At 39.1% G+C, this 16871-nt stretch overlaps 1 protein-coding gene across 2 annotated transcripts in view; it reads left to right on the top strand.

Annotated features, from left to right (window-relative positions):
- DOCK1 (dedicator of cytokinesis 1) overlaps positions 1–16871 on the top strand; it is a 318400-nt gene that overhangs the window by 264664 nt on the left and 36865 nt on the right. For both annotated transcript variants that reach the window (XM_050899443.1, XM_050899442.1), the window contains exons 39-44: positions 4941–5030; positions 7620–7724; positions 11319–11460; positions 11665–11743; positions 12028–12112; positions 13761–13847. In XM_050899443.1, coding sequence (XP_050755400.1) covers positions 4941–5030; positions 7620–7724; positions 11319–11460; positions 11665–11743; positions 12028–12112; positions 13761–13847 — 588 coding nt within the window. The remainder of the gene's footprint in view (positions 1–4940; positions 5031–7619; positions 7725–11318; positions 11461–11664; positions 11744–12027; positions 12113–13760; positions 13848–16871) is intronic.

Here is a 16871-nt window from a genome sequence, read left to right as displayed (position 1 = left end):
CCTTTGCTGCTATTAAAGAACCTCAAAAACTAAATCGGATGGTGCAGTTCTTTCTGGGCGACAAGCAATCCAGCTTCAAAAATAAATTAAATTGCTAGGTTTTCCCTAAAAAGATCTCCTCCTGCATCCTCAAACTCTTTCCCATAACAATTTGCAGCTCGTGTCTGCACAACTAAATTTAGGCTGTAGACATTTTTCGTACGCCTTCAGTATAAAAGAAGCATTTTCCTTCCACTATCGCCAACCTCTCTCTCTGGTACACTCTCCAGATAAATTGTTTCTTGCGTTAATGAGTTGTACATCGTACAAATCCTGTGTAGTAGCTCCCCGTACGGCTCATTCCTCCAGAAGACCTGCCATGTCCTGGGCAAACCTGGGAAACCTTCCAAGGCAGGAAATCTGCAAGGCAGCAGATTGGGAATTATTGACCTTCAAGAATATAGATTTCATTTATCAGGATCCTTTGCCACAGCCGTGCTGTCCTCACCTGAATAAATTTGCTCTGTAGTAAACAGAGAAATTATTTGGAGGGTTGTGCAGGGGATTTTGAACACACGGTTCCTGCTTCTGTTACGATGTTGGAAAAGTTACCGGCTTTGGTTTTGTTTTCAGCGATGTTGCAGGTGGTGTGGTCCAGCTGCCCAAACGGCTGAGGGAAAAGCCGGGTGGTTAACGGACTCATGGACCTCTGGAGTTGAGGGCACTCGACATTTTACAAATTGAGTTTTATAATACAACTTCTCGTTGTTCCTTTGGAGGATTGAACCAGACGATTGGATTTCAAAATAGAGATGTTGGAGCGGAGTGGGGTTTTTAAGAGGTAGTAGCAACAAAAAGTAGGGGCTTTGCTCTAAGACAGATCCCTTGGCTGGAGAGGGGCCAGGTTAGAGACTGACAAAAATGGAAGAATCTTTTCCCATGGGGAGGCACTTTGATCGTGTATTTGCAGTATGATAGAAAAAGAGTAGTTTTATCTCTCCTCTATATCTGAAAGTGTTCCATTAAAAATAATGTGACAAAATATGAGCAGTATAACTTGTAAACTAACTTTTAAAGAATTTTTAAAGTCATTCCAGTAGTTTAAGCCAGAAACGAATGTGGTTCATAATATCTAGTTTTTTCCTGTTCATCTCCACGTATAGATAGGGGAATGGTTATGTGGAAGAATGCTAGGATTGTGCAATTACTGCATGTATATTGGAGACGAACTAAAGCTATATCGTATTTAATTTGAGGATTCGTTTTTTAGGCTCTGAAACATTTATAAAATTCATTATTAATATTTATGTTCAGTAACATCTAAAGGGTTTGATCGGACTGGGGGAGGCACGATGAAAACACAGCCTCCGCTCCGGCGTGTTTACAGTCTCGACTGACAAGGATGGGAAGAGGGAAGAAAAATCACAAACAAGATTTAATTCTGCTGAGGTCATCATTTAACTGGTGGCAGTGCTGTGCTACCTATAGGCATTGATGTGTACGCAGTGCCTTCGACAGCGCAGGTCTGGTTTTAGAATCATAGAATCACAGAATGGTTTGGGTTGGAAGGGACCTTTAAAGGCCATCTAGTCCAACCCCCTTGCCATGGGCAAGGACATCTCCAAGGAGATCAGGCTGCTCAGAGCCCCGTCCAACCTGACCTTGAATGTTTCCAGGGACAGAGCATCTCCCACCTCTTTGCGCAACCTGTGCCAGTGCCTCACCACCCTCATGGTAAAAAATTTCTTCCTTCTATCTAGTCTGAATCTACCCTCTTTTAGTTTAAAACCATTACCTCTTGTCCTATCACAACAGGCCCTACTAAAAACTTTGTCCCCATCTTTCTTATAAGCCCCCTTTAAGTATTGAAAGGCCGCTATAAGGTCTCCCTGGAGCCTTCTCTTCTCCGGGCTGAATAACCCCAACTCTCTCAGCCTGTCCTCATAGGAGAGGTGCTCCAGCCCCCTGATCATCTTCATGGCCCTCCTCTGGACCCGCTCCAACAGGTCCATGTCTTTCTTGAAGTTTTGATGGGCTCCAGGGCATTGCAGCAGTATAGATGACAGTCCAGGACGGGCTTGCTGTGGTGTGACCCGGGGACTGCAAAGTCGCGATGGCACTCATGCTGAGCAATACCAACACGGCGTTTCAGCTCCGTTGGCTCCCCTTCTCCCCTCCTCTCTCCTGCCGCTAATCCACAATCCCCTGCCTGTTGGTGATCGGGTGCAATTAGTGAGCGTTAAATGGCATACAGCCTTAGCAGCGAGCCGGTGCTTTGAGTTGCCAGACGTGCTTTGGAAACACGTCACGATGTCTGTGCTTATCTGGGATTCAGTGGAAGAACTGAATGAGTTTGTTTACAGTGTCGATGCAAATGTAAAATTATTTAGACTTCCATTTATTTCCAGTCTCGTTCAGCTCCAAAGCTGTTTGCCTGAGATCATCTATAAATATTTTCACAACGGAAAAGAGAGTGGAAGCGCTTTGGTTTTGGAGAGGGACTGGTTAAATCTGGAACACACAGAGAACCAGGACAAGGAATATTATGGTAAAGCCATTTTCTTTGAAATGACAATGTGCAGAAGTTATGGATGACTGAAGTTAAAAAGAAAACGGCAGTCAAAATGAAGAAAGGTTAAGTGATTTTGAAAGGTTTCACTTGCTGGCTTACCAAACAACTGAATATTAGTTTAGTTTCTATAAATTGGTAGTGTATTGCTCTTCTGAGTCAAAATTAACTCAGCCGAGTATGTGAAAATGTACTCCATTTTCTGCAATGTGCCTTTACTATTAAACTCAGGTTAATTTTTGTTTAGAAATAAAAATATGCTCTGTATCATCATTCTAGATTAGATACATAATATGGATAGAAACATTCAGATCCTTCAATTTGCAAAAATTGCATTGCAGAGTGTACAATCTACCTTGTGATTTCCTGCAGACGTGATCCTTCATTAAGGTGATTGTAATTAGTCGTTCTGATACGTTTTTCATCTTCAAGGCACTTTACAAACATGAGGTAACTCATGCTCATTCCAGTCCTCTTCCCTAAATAAATAATGTTATGAACCTTGTTGTAGAAATGAGAAAAATCAAGAGAAGGGGTCGAACATCATGTGGAGCCGTAAGGAAGGGGTAATGTAGGTACCAGGCTCTACACCTCGTGAGCATCCGACAGCTTTCTGTCTTAAATTAGGTCACCACTCAGTGTCTGTTTGCCCAAGCATCTGTCCATTTGTTTTCTTTAGGACTCAAAAGCTCCTTTTCCCTCACTCAGCCGTACCAGTGTAGTTTCTGGCCCATATTTTCTCTTTACTTCGCTCCCTTACTTCGAGAGCATAAATCTCTGTCCTTTCTCCCTGCTATCTCCCGTAACTATTTTTCCTTTTGCAGCTCCTCATCTCCTCCACCATCAGCAGCTCCCTGCCTCTTCAGGCTGCTGCTTTCCATCCCTTCCCTCTGAGTCTGCCAGAACTATCCCAGGACTGTCCCAGTCTGGTGTTTGTGCCACTAAATCACAGGTAGCTGTGCTCTGCCTGACTCCTCGGCCAGTGCTGGCAGCAGTCTCGGTCATACTGATAGTTGTATGAACCCTTAATGTTTTACTCTTATTTTTAAATCAGCATCTAGAAGTAGGAATTTTCCTAAAAGTCATTTTTTTCCAAGTTTTCCTGATATACTAAGAAATGTGATTTCAACTTGCAGATCAAAAGACAAATAAAATTCATCCAACATTGATTTGGGGCTTTGAGTGGTGGGATTTCGTTTGTGTGTTTTGGTGGGTTTTTGGTTTTCAGGGGGTCTTGGTGGGTAAAATATTTCTTATTTACGCAGTGCTTTAAAGCGGATGGGATTGGGGGATCTGTACGGGGATGGATGCAGGAATCGGTTGTGTGCATGAAGGTTTCCCCAGGAGCACCGTTCCCCTTCTCTCTCCCCAGCATCCAGCTCCCACCATCTTTGGAGGCTGTGGTGCTTCATCTCAAACTCTTTGTTCCCAAAGTTGGATGTCTTCGGGAAGCGATGGGGAAACATGCGTTCAGCCCAGTTCCTCAGCCCTCCTTCATCCGACTGCTCTTTGCAGCTGCAGCCGTCGCGGTATTTCACCGGGGCAAGGAACATGTGGCCTGATGCTGAGAGGAGAATTAGGTGGTGTGGACAGGGGATTTAAATTTAAGATGAAGGGTAATACGAACCAAATGGATTTATAAATCAATTCCAAATCTCATTTTTGTAATAAAGTGAGGTCAGCAGTGCCAGCCAAATTTCAGCAGCAGAGGCAGATCATCAAGTTTGATCTTAGGTAGCCCGGTGTGCTAATTTAAGCATCTTTTTGGGTTTGAGTGGTTCTTTATATTTAGAACAGAAAAAAATGAAAAATACACATTTAAAAACATTCTTGCTGCTCCTCATTAAGATTGTTGGCTTCTGAAGAGCTGAAGGATATTGTTAAATTTCTTTGGGTCAGTTGAGACGGCTACTGAATTTCATGGTTGAAGAACAAGAGAGGAAAAAGAACCAATGGAAATATAATAACTATTTGTTCAAAGCAATATCTGCAAATTGCCTGTCCTGTCTAATATAGATTATAGATATTAGAGGGAGAGAGAGGTGATTATGAACTATAATCAATCAACAGCATTTATCCAAAGTCCTAGGTTCTGGGTTTCTTTGTGGGCAGGCCGTGTTTACACATTATTGGATATCTAGTTGGGCTAGCAGGAATCATTTTATTTCTGAAGTAATTTGATCATTTTACTTGATTTGCATCAAATAGAGACATGTGGGTGATGCTGCCACAGCTATTTGGCACATCGGAAGCACAGTGTTTTCAAGCATGTGACACAATGCGTTTTGTTGTGTTTTATTAAGATTTATTTTATTCCAATGTTGTTGTTTAACCAAGGTACGTAATTCAGGTTTTTTGTTGTTGTTTTGTGATTTTTTTTTTTTTTCAACAGATGTGGGAAGAGGCCATTGCCTTGGGTAAAGAACTTGCAGAACAGTATGAAAATGAAATGTTTGATTATGAACAACTCAGTGAACTGCTGGTAGGTTTTTTTAATGACATAGACACTGCAACAATTTTTTCAGAATTTATTTTCTAAGCTTTTAAAATTCTGTTGAAAATCTCTCTTATGACAGTAAAATGCAGAAATAGATGCCCACTTTGGCTTTGTTGGACAAATGTTGATTAACTGGCTACCACTGGAGTGCCTGAAAAAGACTGAATTTTTTTTTTTTTTTTTTTTTTTTAGCTGAAAGAAAAGTATTTCGGTAATGTTAAGCTGATTTATTTGGGATATAAAAGAAAATTTGGAATTTAAATATAAATGGGAACATGAAAAAATCCCCATTCTCTCTCAAGTGTCTTTCCATATTCACGTTTCTTTTTTTAGGTATGAATAATCCCCAAGCATTCATGTCTAAAGTCAGTTATTTTTGCCTTGACGTTACCCATTCATTATGCCTGCACCATTTTTTTTCTCCTGCTCTTCTCCAAAGAGATAAATGGCAGCTGTCACTGTCCCCCCTAACTTCTCGACCATTTTCACAGGAGATGGGACATGATTCCAGTTTGGTTCTGAAAATTCTTGACTTTCAGGTTTTTGATACATTTTACCTTCGCACTCACTAGAGTCCTGAATTTCTTTGAATTGTTTATCTGCTTTATCCCAGTCTCTCTGAGCTGGGCATTAATACGGTGTCATTGCACCCTCTTTCTCGGCTGACACCGACGCTCAGTTTGAGGATGGCTAGGAGCCGTCTCCCCAGAAGCATCTCCATCCCGATCTCCCCAGAATCTTCTTTCTTGGGGAGGAAAGAATAAAAATAAATACCAATCCTCTCAATTTTTGGTTTCTTCACTCCTTTACGTGTTCTTCTTTTTTTGTCCATGTTCTGTCCTCCAGCTCTCTAGAGCTGAATTTATATCCCTTTTTGATGGTCCACCTTTTGTGGCATTTTAACTGGTTTTAGTGACAGACTGGTTGTATTGATTTGCCTAATAAATCTGGAGCCTGGTTTCACGTTGCTTTGTGCTGCAGGAGGTAAGGGATGTATACATATAGCATTTCTCAGGTGCTATGGTATGCCAGAAGAGTCTTCCTTGGCCCGCTGCCCACGCCGCTGTCAGTAGGACTGCATTCAATACAGAATATTCTTCATTTCAATATAAAAGGAATGTGGTAGAGATTGTTCCTCAGCTACAAATGATTTTCATGTGTCAGATATGATTATTCACCAGTGGGTAACTACTCTCCGAGTCCCTCATTTTTAATTTTCATCTCCTTTATGCTTGCACATGGGAACATGAACAGCTTTGTCACAGAGGCAACCACTCTTTACTTATCATGCTGTATCCATTTTGGAGGAGAAGTCTGAATTTGCACTTTATACATTGTAGCTGATGGCCAATAATACTGAGTTACATATTTTTCACCATTTCTCTTGCACAGTAAATACGTCATTGTTTACATTAAGTGAGAGTTCCAGGCAGTGGTATAAACCAGGTGTAGTTCATCTGTGTATGGAAATGGGGTTTCTCCCTCTTCTAATAGGGGAGACCCAGAACTTCCAATTCTCACAGCAGTTTATTTGCTCCTTATTGATCAGACAGGAGAAATTGAGAGAGAGATCACAAAAGTTAGTACCGGCGTGCATTGGACAATCATCCCTAACAAAGCAAAGATCCAAATTCACGCTCCTGTGTGAGTCAGGTCTCACATTCCCCATCGGCTTTTCTTATTGCTGCTGCTGAATAGCACTAGCATGCTAACTCTTCTTTTTTTCCCCCCACAATAAAATTTAAAAGTTTCTTGTTTCTTTCTTTTCTCCCTGTTGTCTCTTTTATTCAAGCAATATTAAATATTAGACTCTAAGACAATTCACAAATGACAAAATAGTTTTGCTACAGGTGAACTGAGAAAAATATGGCAGATCTGGGTTGTTGTAGTCTTCTTGCCATTTATTGTTATCTGTCATATGGGAGCAGTAATAAACCTCCCCCCAAATCAGAATTCATTCTCTTACAGAAAGTAATAGACTAAAAATAAGTTAATGAACAGATCGTCTGAAGCTGCACATTTGTTATTATTTCATCATTTGAGATAAAGAAGGATTCCACTTCAAAAACAAATGGTGTCTGACATGCGTGTATTTATTCCAAAAGTTACATTTTTCTGCAATTCTCAAGTGCATGCTTTCCATAAGCAAATAAATAGTTGTAAATATGGAAAAGAAGTAGTAGAAAAATGTAATGAAATGTAACAGCCAAAAACTGAGAAGTCAGCACCGTCAAGATGAGCTGGCTTTAGCGGTATGTGCTTCATCGTTGCAGTGTTTCGGCATCCAGTGTCGCAACTGGGAATTCAGGCTGCCTTGCAAATTCTTGACCTTCATCAAAGTTGAGATACTGGATATGGAACAGTGAGGTTCACCAAGATGAGCATAAAAATAATGGCTACAGAATCTAGTATTTCAAAATATTAGCATATATCTGATAGAAAGGTGAAGAAAAAGGGGCAAATGAAACATGTACATCTTTAACTTAGAGATACATGTAAAAGAGATCTAGATCTTAAGTATAAGGAATCTCTGTAAAGTTTAGGTCATTAAAATTCCTCCTATTTATTTTGCAGAGAAAGCAAGCCCAGTTCTATGAAAACATTGTGAAAGTGATAAGACCAAAACCAGACTATTTTGCTGTTGGATACTATGGCCAGGGATTTCCGACATTCATAAGGGTAAGTGTCCACCTTTTTTCACAGATGATAGCAAGGTTTCTTGCTTTGGAAGTTTCCCTTGGTTGTGGAGAAAGTACATTGTTGTATGTAAGTGTGTTATTTACAATCTAGCTGACATTGATGGCTGTTTTTTAGGTGTATAAAACAAACGTTGGTTTTTCCTTTCCAGTTTCTAATACGGAATACTTGAATTTTAGTAGAGAAGCTTTTTCTTCAACCATATCCGATACTTTATATTTCTGCAGGGAATCACTAGAAATGAAGGTACACCACCCAATCCATAAATCAGGGTAATAACCAGCACCGTCTGAAATGGTGACATTTTTGCCTGACAGGTGTGTGTGTATATGTATGTGGTAGAGAAGCCTTTTGTATGTGACCATGTTTTCATGTGAGTGTCCTTTCCAGCATAGTCACTAAACTGAAGTTGAATATCAGAGATGTATGCGATACCTTTAAAAGCAATCTTTTATCATTGATTTTCCTGAGTCATGTGTCAATTTAAAACGTATGTCACTTGGTTGATGCCAGTAATGTCAGTCTGGTAACATTTTAGATTTTTTCCACTGATACCAGGATTGTTATGGAGTTGAATTAGTGCCTAAAGAAGGGTGGGGATATAACACATCTGAATTCCATCTGTATCATGATTCTCTGGACTCTGGCACTTGGCAGTCGGTTACATGGAAATAACACGTTAGCTATTTAACTCCTGTGCTGCTCGTATCTGTCTTAAGAGCTGAGGATTTTCAGTTTGGAAAGAGGCTCTCTCCCTGTGGAAGAGTTACAGCAGATTAAGGCAGTTCAAGAGACAGAAGAATAAAATTATTACTATTATTCTCAGATTATTCTCTGAGTCTGGGAGACTCAGAGAGATTTAGTCTCAGGCCAGGGGCTGGTGGTAGGTTTCCTCCTGGAAATACTCATTTAGGAGATGAATTCCTGTTTATAACTGAGAAATTCCATGTTAACTCTCAGATTATGCCATAATATATACCAGGAGCAAGCCCAAGCCTATGCTGAAGCCCAGCTCACTGGATGAATCCAGTGGGTGCTGATAAAGCTGGTTTTGTCAGGTTACTTGTGGTCGGCTGATCTTTCATGGTGTATTAAAATGAAGTAGGGAAAGGCTTTAAAAAATCCCAAGAAATAAAACTTTTACTTAATCAGGTGTTCATTTGGAAAAAGCCTCCTTTTACACCAACTAAGTAAAGCTCGTGTGAAGAAACTGAAATTCTTGAATCATGCCAAGAAGCAGCAAATGCATGTGGCTTTTGATACACCCTGGGATGCTGTACTACAGGCGTACTTGTACCATTTATACCTCCTGAGAAGTGCAACAAATTACCAGTTTTTCGCAGCTGAAAGGAATAAAGCTGACCCCAGGCAGCTCCTGCCAGGCTAAGAGTGTATTTTGTTAGCCCACTGCTTGGTCTCCACGTCATGGCTGGGTAACTCATGCCAAAGAGACTCTGAGACTCAGGATCATCGGTACCCAGAGCTGCCCCAAAGGTTGTGAAATGCAGTTCTGCAAACTGGCAAAGCCGTATGTTAGTAGCAGACGCGAAGGCATGGTGATGTGCAAGCTACCGCGTGTATCCAGAGACCAACTCTAAAGAGATGCGATGCGGAAAAACTAAGAATTGTTGTGCTGTTTGAAATACATGTAGAGTAATGTACATGCAACAGCTTTTACCAGGTGTCAAACAGCAAAAAATGTTTGTGGTACATTCAGTAAAAAAGCTTTAATAAGATTTTTGTAAAATGTTTATTAATAATTTCTTACATTAAGTTTTACGAGGCAAAAAATATTTACTATCCAGTAAGAAGGAGTCACTGTTAACATTGACCAACCCATTTCTCTAGAAAATGATTAAATTAATATGGTATGATATTCTTATAGGGAAAACTTGAATATCAGGAATCTTCAAAATGCTGAATGTACGATAAAGTCACTGATAACTTTGCAAAGGGGATAGTGGCTGTCAGTCGTCGTGAAATTTTGTCACATGTACAGTCACTCCCAACAGAGCACACGTTACCTTCTAGAAACATCAGGAAGATCCAGTGATCCAGAGCTGCTCACCGGAGAAGGGTTGCCCTGGGATCACAACGGGCACGGCAAGCTGTCCTGACCGAGTGAGCGGGGTAGCCGTGGGTTAGCCTGTCTCAGCCTCTAACTCAACCATGTGTATACATGCAAAAAATGGAGAGCACAACGCAACTTCCCCGTTAAGCGCTGTGTTAAACTGTGTAGTCAAAGGGATGCAATGCAGAATAGTGTTAATCTGATATATTAATATTGAACTGCTTTTTCTCTTCACAACTGAATGGGTTTTTTGGTAAGTGCAGGAAAACACTTACCGTGCTTTACAAAAGCCTTGTGGATTGGTCAGTTTGTAATAAATGAGCGATAAAAACTGAAAAATAGGCTATGAAGTGCCTTACTGATTGAGAAAATCCTCAATACAAGCTTTTTCTTCTATTGCAATTTTTCCTGTGAATTGCAGGTACGTATACATGAATTACAGGTATATATACACTTCTTAGGCATCTGCCCTTTTTTCTTTTTTTTTTCCCCAAATAGAGAGTATTCTTTCATCTACTGTGCATTTCAAAGGCACCATCACAGAACTGAACCCAGCTGGGCAAATGTAAACTATTCCAGTTTTCGACCCCTAGTCATAACACCCTTTTTCTAATAAGTGCTGTGTAATTTTTTGACCAAGCGTTCATTATGGGTAATGAGGTTAAGCATATTCAGATGCAAGTGTTACATTCATATCAAAACTTACTTTAATAGGTTTGATCAGTTAAAAATATGCAAGTCGTCTTTTACATTTTTCTTTAGAATTTAATGTGCTTTTCAGTATATAAATGGACTGTATAAAATATATCTTAATTTTCTTTATTGTTAAAAGAAGAAACCAGTACTTAGAAATACAATATACTTAATTTAAAAGTTATGCTGTATGCAGACAACTGTACAATGGCAAAAATCTTACAGACTAATATGACGTCTAGGGTGTATCAGTCTTTCTAAAAGAGTCAGTATCTTTGGGCCTTCTTCCTAAAATTGGCTTCATTTTCTGTTTATACTTTTCTCTGCTACTCTTGCTTGCTCACCTCAATGCCTTTTAATGAACATTTATGTATAAAAGGCCTAATTCTGTTTATTTACATCCATTCCACCGTTAGCTGTGGAAGGTGGATGAGAGGAATTACAGAGGGAGATCTTGGATTTGGTAGAGGACATAGATTTGGTAGAGGACATAATTTTTCTTAATACATTTTCAATGAGCACCTATTTTATAGATCCTTGAAATCATGTATTTGAATCCCGTTGAATTTAGTGTGGTTTATACATAGGCCTAAAGTTAAGCGTGAGCTTGATGATCTCAGTACTGAATTGGAGGTAAGGAATCCATTTGTGCTTTATTGAATTGGCATAAAACATCTGTAAGCTATTGATTATATCATAGTGTGAGGAATGTAAAATTTCTCACTTAACAGCATTGGAGTCAACGCTTCTGAGATCGCAATTCATTACTGAGGATACTAGTATTAGGATTTCACCTCTCAATTTGTTTCCAGAACAAAGTCTTCATTTACCGGGGAAAGGAGTATGAACGCCGCGAAGACTTCGAAGCAAGGTTATTGACTCAGTTTCCAAATGCAGAAAAAATGAAAACAACGTCTCCACCGGGCGATGACATCAAAAACTCCTCCGGGCAGTGTATCCTTAGGTTGTACAGCGGCTCCTACAGCCGCACAGATCGAGGATTCATGGTCAACACGAGCAGGAGACTGTTGCACTTCTGCCTTTATGGGTGTAATACATTAATTTTGTTGTTGTGTCCTTTCTTCGCATTCCCATTGAGCTGCCTGCCTGTTCTGCGTGATTGAAATTCGCTTTTCAGTTCTTAACCCCTGATTTCAGATATTCAGTGCTTTACTGTAAAGCCAAAGCTGGATTTACCGTCTAAATTTCACAGGCCAGTGTCAGAACAAATCGTGAGGTGAGTTTGGGTTGGTTTTGCAATTTTATCAGTCTCCTTTGTAACACTTAAACTAGTTCTTGTTGTCGTATAACAAATCTGTACACAGCCAAGGAGGGTAGTAATTGTGAGGACATTTCATGGGTATTCTTAATATTAGCAGAGATTCCATCCAGCCCACTGGGAAACAGTGATCCCATAAGTATTTTATATTTATGCATAAGCTTTTTTCCTAGTATTGGAGTTTAGCAGCAGTTCCTAAATGGAGAGTATTTGATTTTGATTGTGCTTTTCCCTTTTTTCAGTTTCTATAGGGTGAATGAAGTCCAGCGGTTCGAGTATTCACGCCCTGTTCGAAAAGGAGAGAAAAACCCGGACAATGAATTTGCGGTAATAAAAAAAAAAAAAAAGAAAATAGAGTACTTTTGGGGTTTGCTTGTTTATTCCCCTCCATTTTGAGAATCTGAACCATTCATTATGTTTCGGTTGTTGCAAACTAAATTCTAGGTTTAAATGTGATTATTTTTCATAGATATTCAATTAAACCAATTTATCGTGTTCTGTTTTATAGCAATAGAAAAAATGGACAAAACTGTATTCATTTTGTTAAAAACTAACTGTTTGGAGAAAGAAGTTTGAAATTACTATACCTGAAAAGATAGATGTCTCTTGCCAAAACTCGTCTTGCCATGAAGATTCCAGTCAGGCGTCTAAAAATCTTTGTGCAGTAATACCTTTTTCTTTTTTTTTTTTTTTTTTTTTGCTAAACCATATGTTTCATCTAACGGTCAATAAAACTCCCTTTGAGCACAGCTTGTATTCATCAAAATGTTTACAACAGGTTACATGAAGTTGATTGCCTTTTTTTTTTTTATAGACACCATTTTATTCACAGGGGTTCTAGTGGGCGCAGTTAGTAGTAAAGTAGTAGTAGTAATTAAAGTAATAAATTAATGCATCATTTCTTGAGCAAAGAACTTGGTTTTCTGTGTAGTAGCAGGCTCTAATCTTGGTTTTCTGTGTAGTAGCAGGCTCTAATCTAATCAATGTGCCAATAAATGCGGAGTATTTGGATTCCTACAGCTAAGACTAGGTATTCTTTCAGAGACTCCTTTAGTGTCTGTGGCTTCTCTTGGTGGCTGTTATACCAAGAATTGCTAATTTGCTGGTCTGCGTGGGTTTAGCTGAGGAGGTAGGAGACCCTTCTTTTCTAAAAGCATAATGCTAGACTCAAGTGCTACAGTTTACGGTATGTTTTGAGTACAGATAAAGAAATTTAGGTATATCTAAATCACTTTGAAATCACTTCTTCTGTTAATAGAGGAGGGAATAAACAATTCTGTTTTTAAAAAAGTGATAAGATGAACTACCAATATATGTCAGTTCTAACAAAATCAAGAAACATCTTGACATCGGTTATGAACCAGATACACGCACGTGAAGGAAGAGATGTTAAATCACGTATCCTTAAATTCAAACCAGTGAGGAGACGTTACAATGAAGCCATTGCAGTTTACAGCTCAGATGATATCACAGAATCAGGAATTCAGGTCAGGATGGGACCTCGGGTCCAAGCCCTGCCCCAGGCAGGGCCAGCTCAGACCCGGCTGCTCAGGGCTTTACCCCAGCGGGTCTTGAAACCTCCGAGGATGGGGACGGCACAGCCTCCCCAGGAAACCCGTCCTTCTGCTCCTCTGCCCTCCTGAGGAGGAAGCTTTCCCTATATCAAGATGTTGTGGTTTTGTGGCAGATGGTCCTTAAAAGCTCTTGTGGGAAAAATGACAGTCCAGTAAAACCAGTGGATCTTTTACATAGCGTTCTCCTTTGGTAAGAGAGCAGTTGTTCTCTACTAAATCTTGTATCGGATTTAAATCGGTGCCACTCCATCATGTCCCCAAGCAGATACTGTTTGAAATTTCCCCCTGGCTTCGTAGTGTCTGTCGTACTGTGGTTCCTTTTCCTGATGATAATGTTTTAAGGCTTTGCTTAAGATAAAAGCTGTCCATCTGATAACGTGATGTTTATGTTATGTTTGCAGAATATGTGGATTGAGAGAACCATCTATGTGACAGCATATAAATTACCAGGGATTCTGAGGTGGTTTGAAGTCAAATCAGTTTTCATGGTAAGATCAATTTGGCTTTATTAAGATTGCATAAAAGAATGGGGCTCTTAGGCAGCCAGGGAGCATTTATATTTCTGTATGACTGTGCTTCAGTTCTGTGAACAAGCAATCAATGTGGCTATATCTGGCATCCTAAGACAAGGGGAACTTGCTTGCTGAGGGTTATTATTGACTGAGGGTGACCCAAGTAATGCTTTTCCACTCCTGGGAGAAGGAAATGCGGGCTGAATCTTCCAGGCCTTTAGGGCAAGGTCCGATCAAGTGCTTGAAGTACTTTTATTTCTGGCTTTCAGCAGGCGAGCGATTACAGCCTGTGGCGTAAGCCGTGTGCCTAAAATGAAGGGGGACCTGAGGTGGTGTAGGGGAACCCTGCTACATCAAAATGAAACTAGTCGGAATTTTGGAAAAGAGGATTTTGGTATTTTGATTGTAATTTATTCAAAATGTACCATAAATTGAGTGCATTGTATGCGTCTGCATTTCTTCTCAACTTATCATTTGTGATTAAAGGTTGGTTTTGTTTCTTTTCCATAGTTAGCTAAAATATACCCTAGCAACCTCACGGAGTAACTCCAAATTACACATTTCTCTGTTCTACCGTTTAGACTGTTTAGATAAGACATATCCATTAAACGCCTTTAAGATTAAATTATTCTTACGCAGCTGTAATTTTTAAGTAGCAATAAAAACATTGTTACTGCAGTTTTTAAATCTCTCTTGTGAGGCTTATTTTTAAAGGAAAAGAACAATTTGCATATGATTAATTAAAACCTTTTTCATTGCTCCATTGAGGTTATGTTGGACAGTTGTATTTAGATGAACAGAAGTAATGCAGAAAATTACTATGGTATCTATAGTAACAGAAAGATGAATGTGATGTTTGACAGTAACAGGCAGCTGAATAAAACACATTGAATTTTTGATGAATTTTGTATTTTTAATATAATCCTGATAGAGAAGATTGTATTTATCTTCATGATTGCAAAAAGTGTTGTTTATAAAGGCTGGCAAATCTGATGAAAGTCCCTTTTCCTTACAAGTTAAGAGCACAGCCTGACAGGCTGCTTTATGCAGGCAGTTTGTATACACACACCTTTAACGCTATGCTTGTCATCGGAATGTGCATAAATCCTGGGAGAGTGCTTTCTATAAGCTTTTTGTAAGCAAGGATTGTATTAGTCGCATAGCTGAAAAATGATACCAGAATGGAACTCAATAATATGTGGGAAGACAGCGACGGATAACTTTTGACCTGGCTCTGGCATAGTTACTACAAAATCGGTATTGACTTTTTTCAAGATTCCTGTCAGCTAAAATGCTGGAAGCATGATCACGAGGTTTACATCCCTGTAATGCTAAATTTTTATTATGGATACAGATATTGTCGATGTTTTACTAAACACGATGAATTAAAGTAGCTTTGCACATTTCGTATTTTTTTGATGGAACTAGAATATCTTTAAAGGAAGAGGTGAGATCATATCAAATCAGTGCTGAGAGAGAACTGAGTAATTTAATAAATGCAGTGTATTATGTTACATAACCCATAGGAACATGCGTAATTTCCTTAAATCCATTTGCTTTTAAAATTCCTTCTGAGTACTTTTACCTAAACCTTTTCAATCTGTTCATTATCTGCAAGGAATTTGTTGTACACATTCATTATTCTGTATCTGATTTGTTTTAGCTGGACAAAAGTAGTTGTAGGGGAAAAATTTGCTGAGGCCAGCCACTGAATTAGAAACTGGATTTTGAATTGCACTTGGTTTTAAAAAGTACAAATACTAATCTCTATTTTGTTTTGATGTTTAATTTTTTAGTGTTGTAAATGTATCAGGAGTATATAATTTCTGTTTGCCCTGAAGAGATTGTATAAGAGTTAGCAAGCTACTTGGAACAAGGCTCATAATTTACAAGTATAGATATTTTTAATAAGTAGCTTTCAGTAAGTTCCAAAGCACAGTTTATAGTAGTAGGATGGGAACTGCAATTCTCCATCTGCTTTTAAAAAATTAGAGGGAGGATTATAAGAGTAGTAAAAGAAAGGAGAATGAGAAAGAAAGCCATGATTGCTGATACAGAAAAGTCAAAAAAGATATCTGCCAGCTCAATGAGTGCTAATTTCTGTAGATATTCAAGAGCTTTAAAAGCAATGGTTCATCAACAAATTATTGCATAGTTATAAGCCCATTAATACAAATGACAGAATCCTAAATTTAGCATATGATGCTTGCAACATTTCTTGCCGAATTGGATGTTGAATATGGTCTTACTTTGCCAGTCCAAATTCCACTCGTAGCACATTCAGCTCTGAACGGCAGTCGTCATCTGTCCGTCTGAGCCTGGTCTGCTCCACCGCCACAGCGGAAACATCAGGCTCGTTACCTGCCTTCCAGAATAATTCACCAGGCATACTTTTAAAAATGCTAATTAAAACATCCTTGATGTAATCAGATGGCAGGTGTAAGAGTAACAGCTAGAGATTTGATTATAAGTGGTTCTCAGAAACATGGTAAGCAACTGATAGCCAGGTAAAAGTGCTTCTTTGTTTATGTAGCATTTATGTAAATTAGGATGTAATCAAATATATACTTGCATTTTCCTCACAGGCCTCAATTAACCTTCCTTTTCTATTCCTGCCACATCATTTTTTTAATGTAAGTAGGCTATGTCTTCCAGTGAGGACTGTCTACACTGTGGGTTGCTGCAAGTTAGTGATTTTTAGCCCATTCACTAAATGTACATATTTTAGCAATATTTTAAATATTTCAATACTGTTTTTTCAACAAGAGCAACTGTCATTCGGAAAGACACAGTATCTGGTCATAAATAATAGTTGGAGATCAGTCAATTAAAATAAAGCAAGTTTTACACAGTTTAAGAGCTAATTCACCCCATGAAGACATCTGAGGAGCTCTCTTCATTGAAGTCCAGGCTATGTGAGAAGGAAAATTTCTTCCTTCAGTTATCAACGTTCAGATGAAGAAAATGTGACCTCGTGGGAGAAAGCACAGCAGATAGCTT

Source organism: Gymnogyps californianus, chromosome 6 (assembly GCF_018139145.2).
Source record: "Gymnogyps californianus isolate 813 chromosome 6, ASM1813914v2, whole genome shotgun sequence".
In the NCBI taxonomy this organism is placed as follows: domain Eukaryota; kingdom Metazoa; phylum Chordata; class Aves; order Accipitriformes; family Cathartidae; genus Gymnogyps; species Gymnogyps californianus.
The sequence above is the reverse complement of the archived record's forward strand: the minus strand, read 5'-3'. Positions and strand labels throughout refer to the sequence as shown.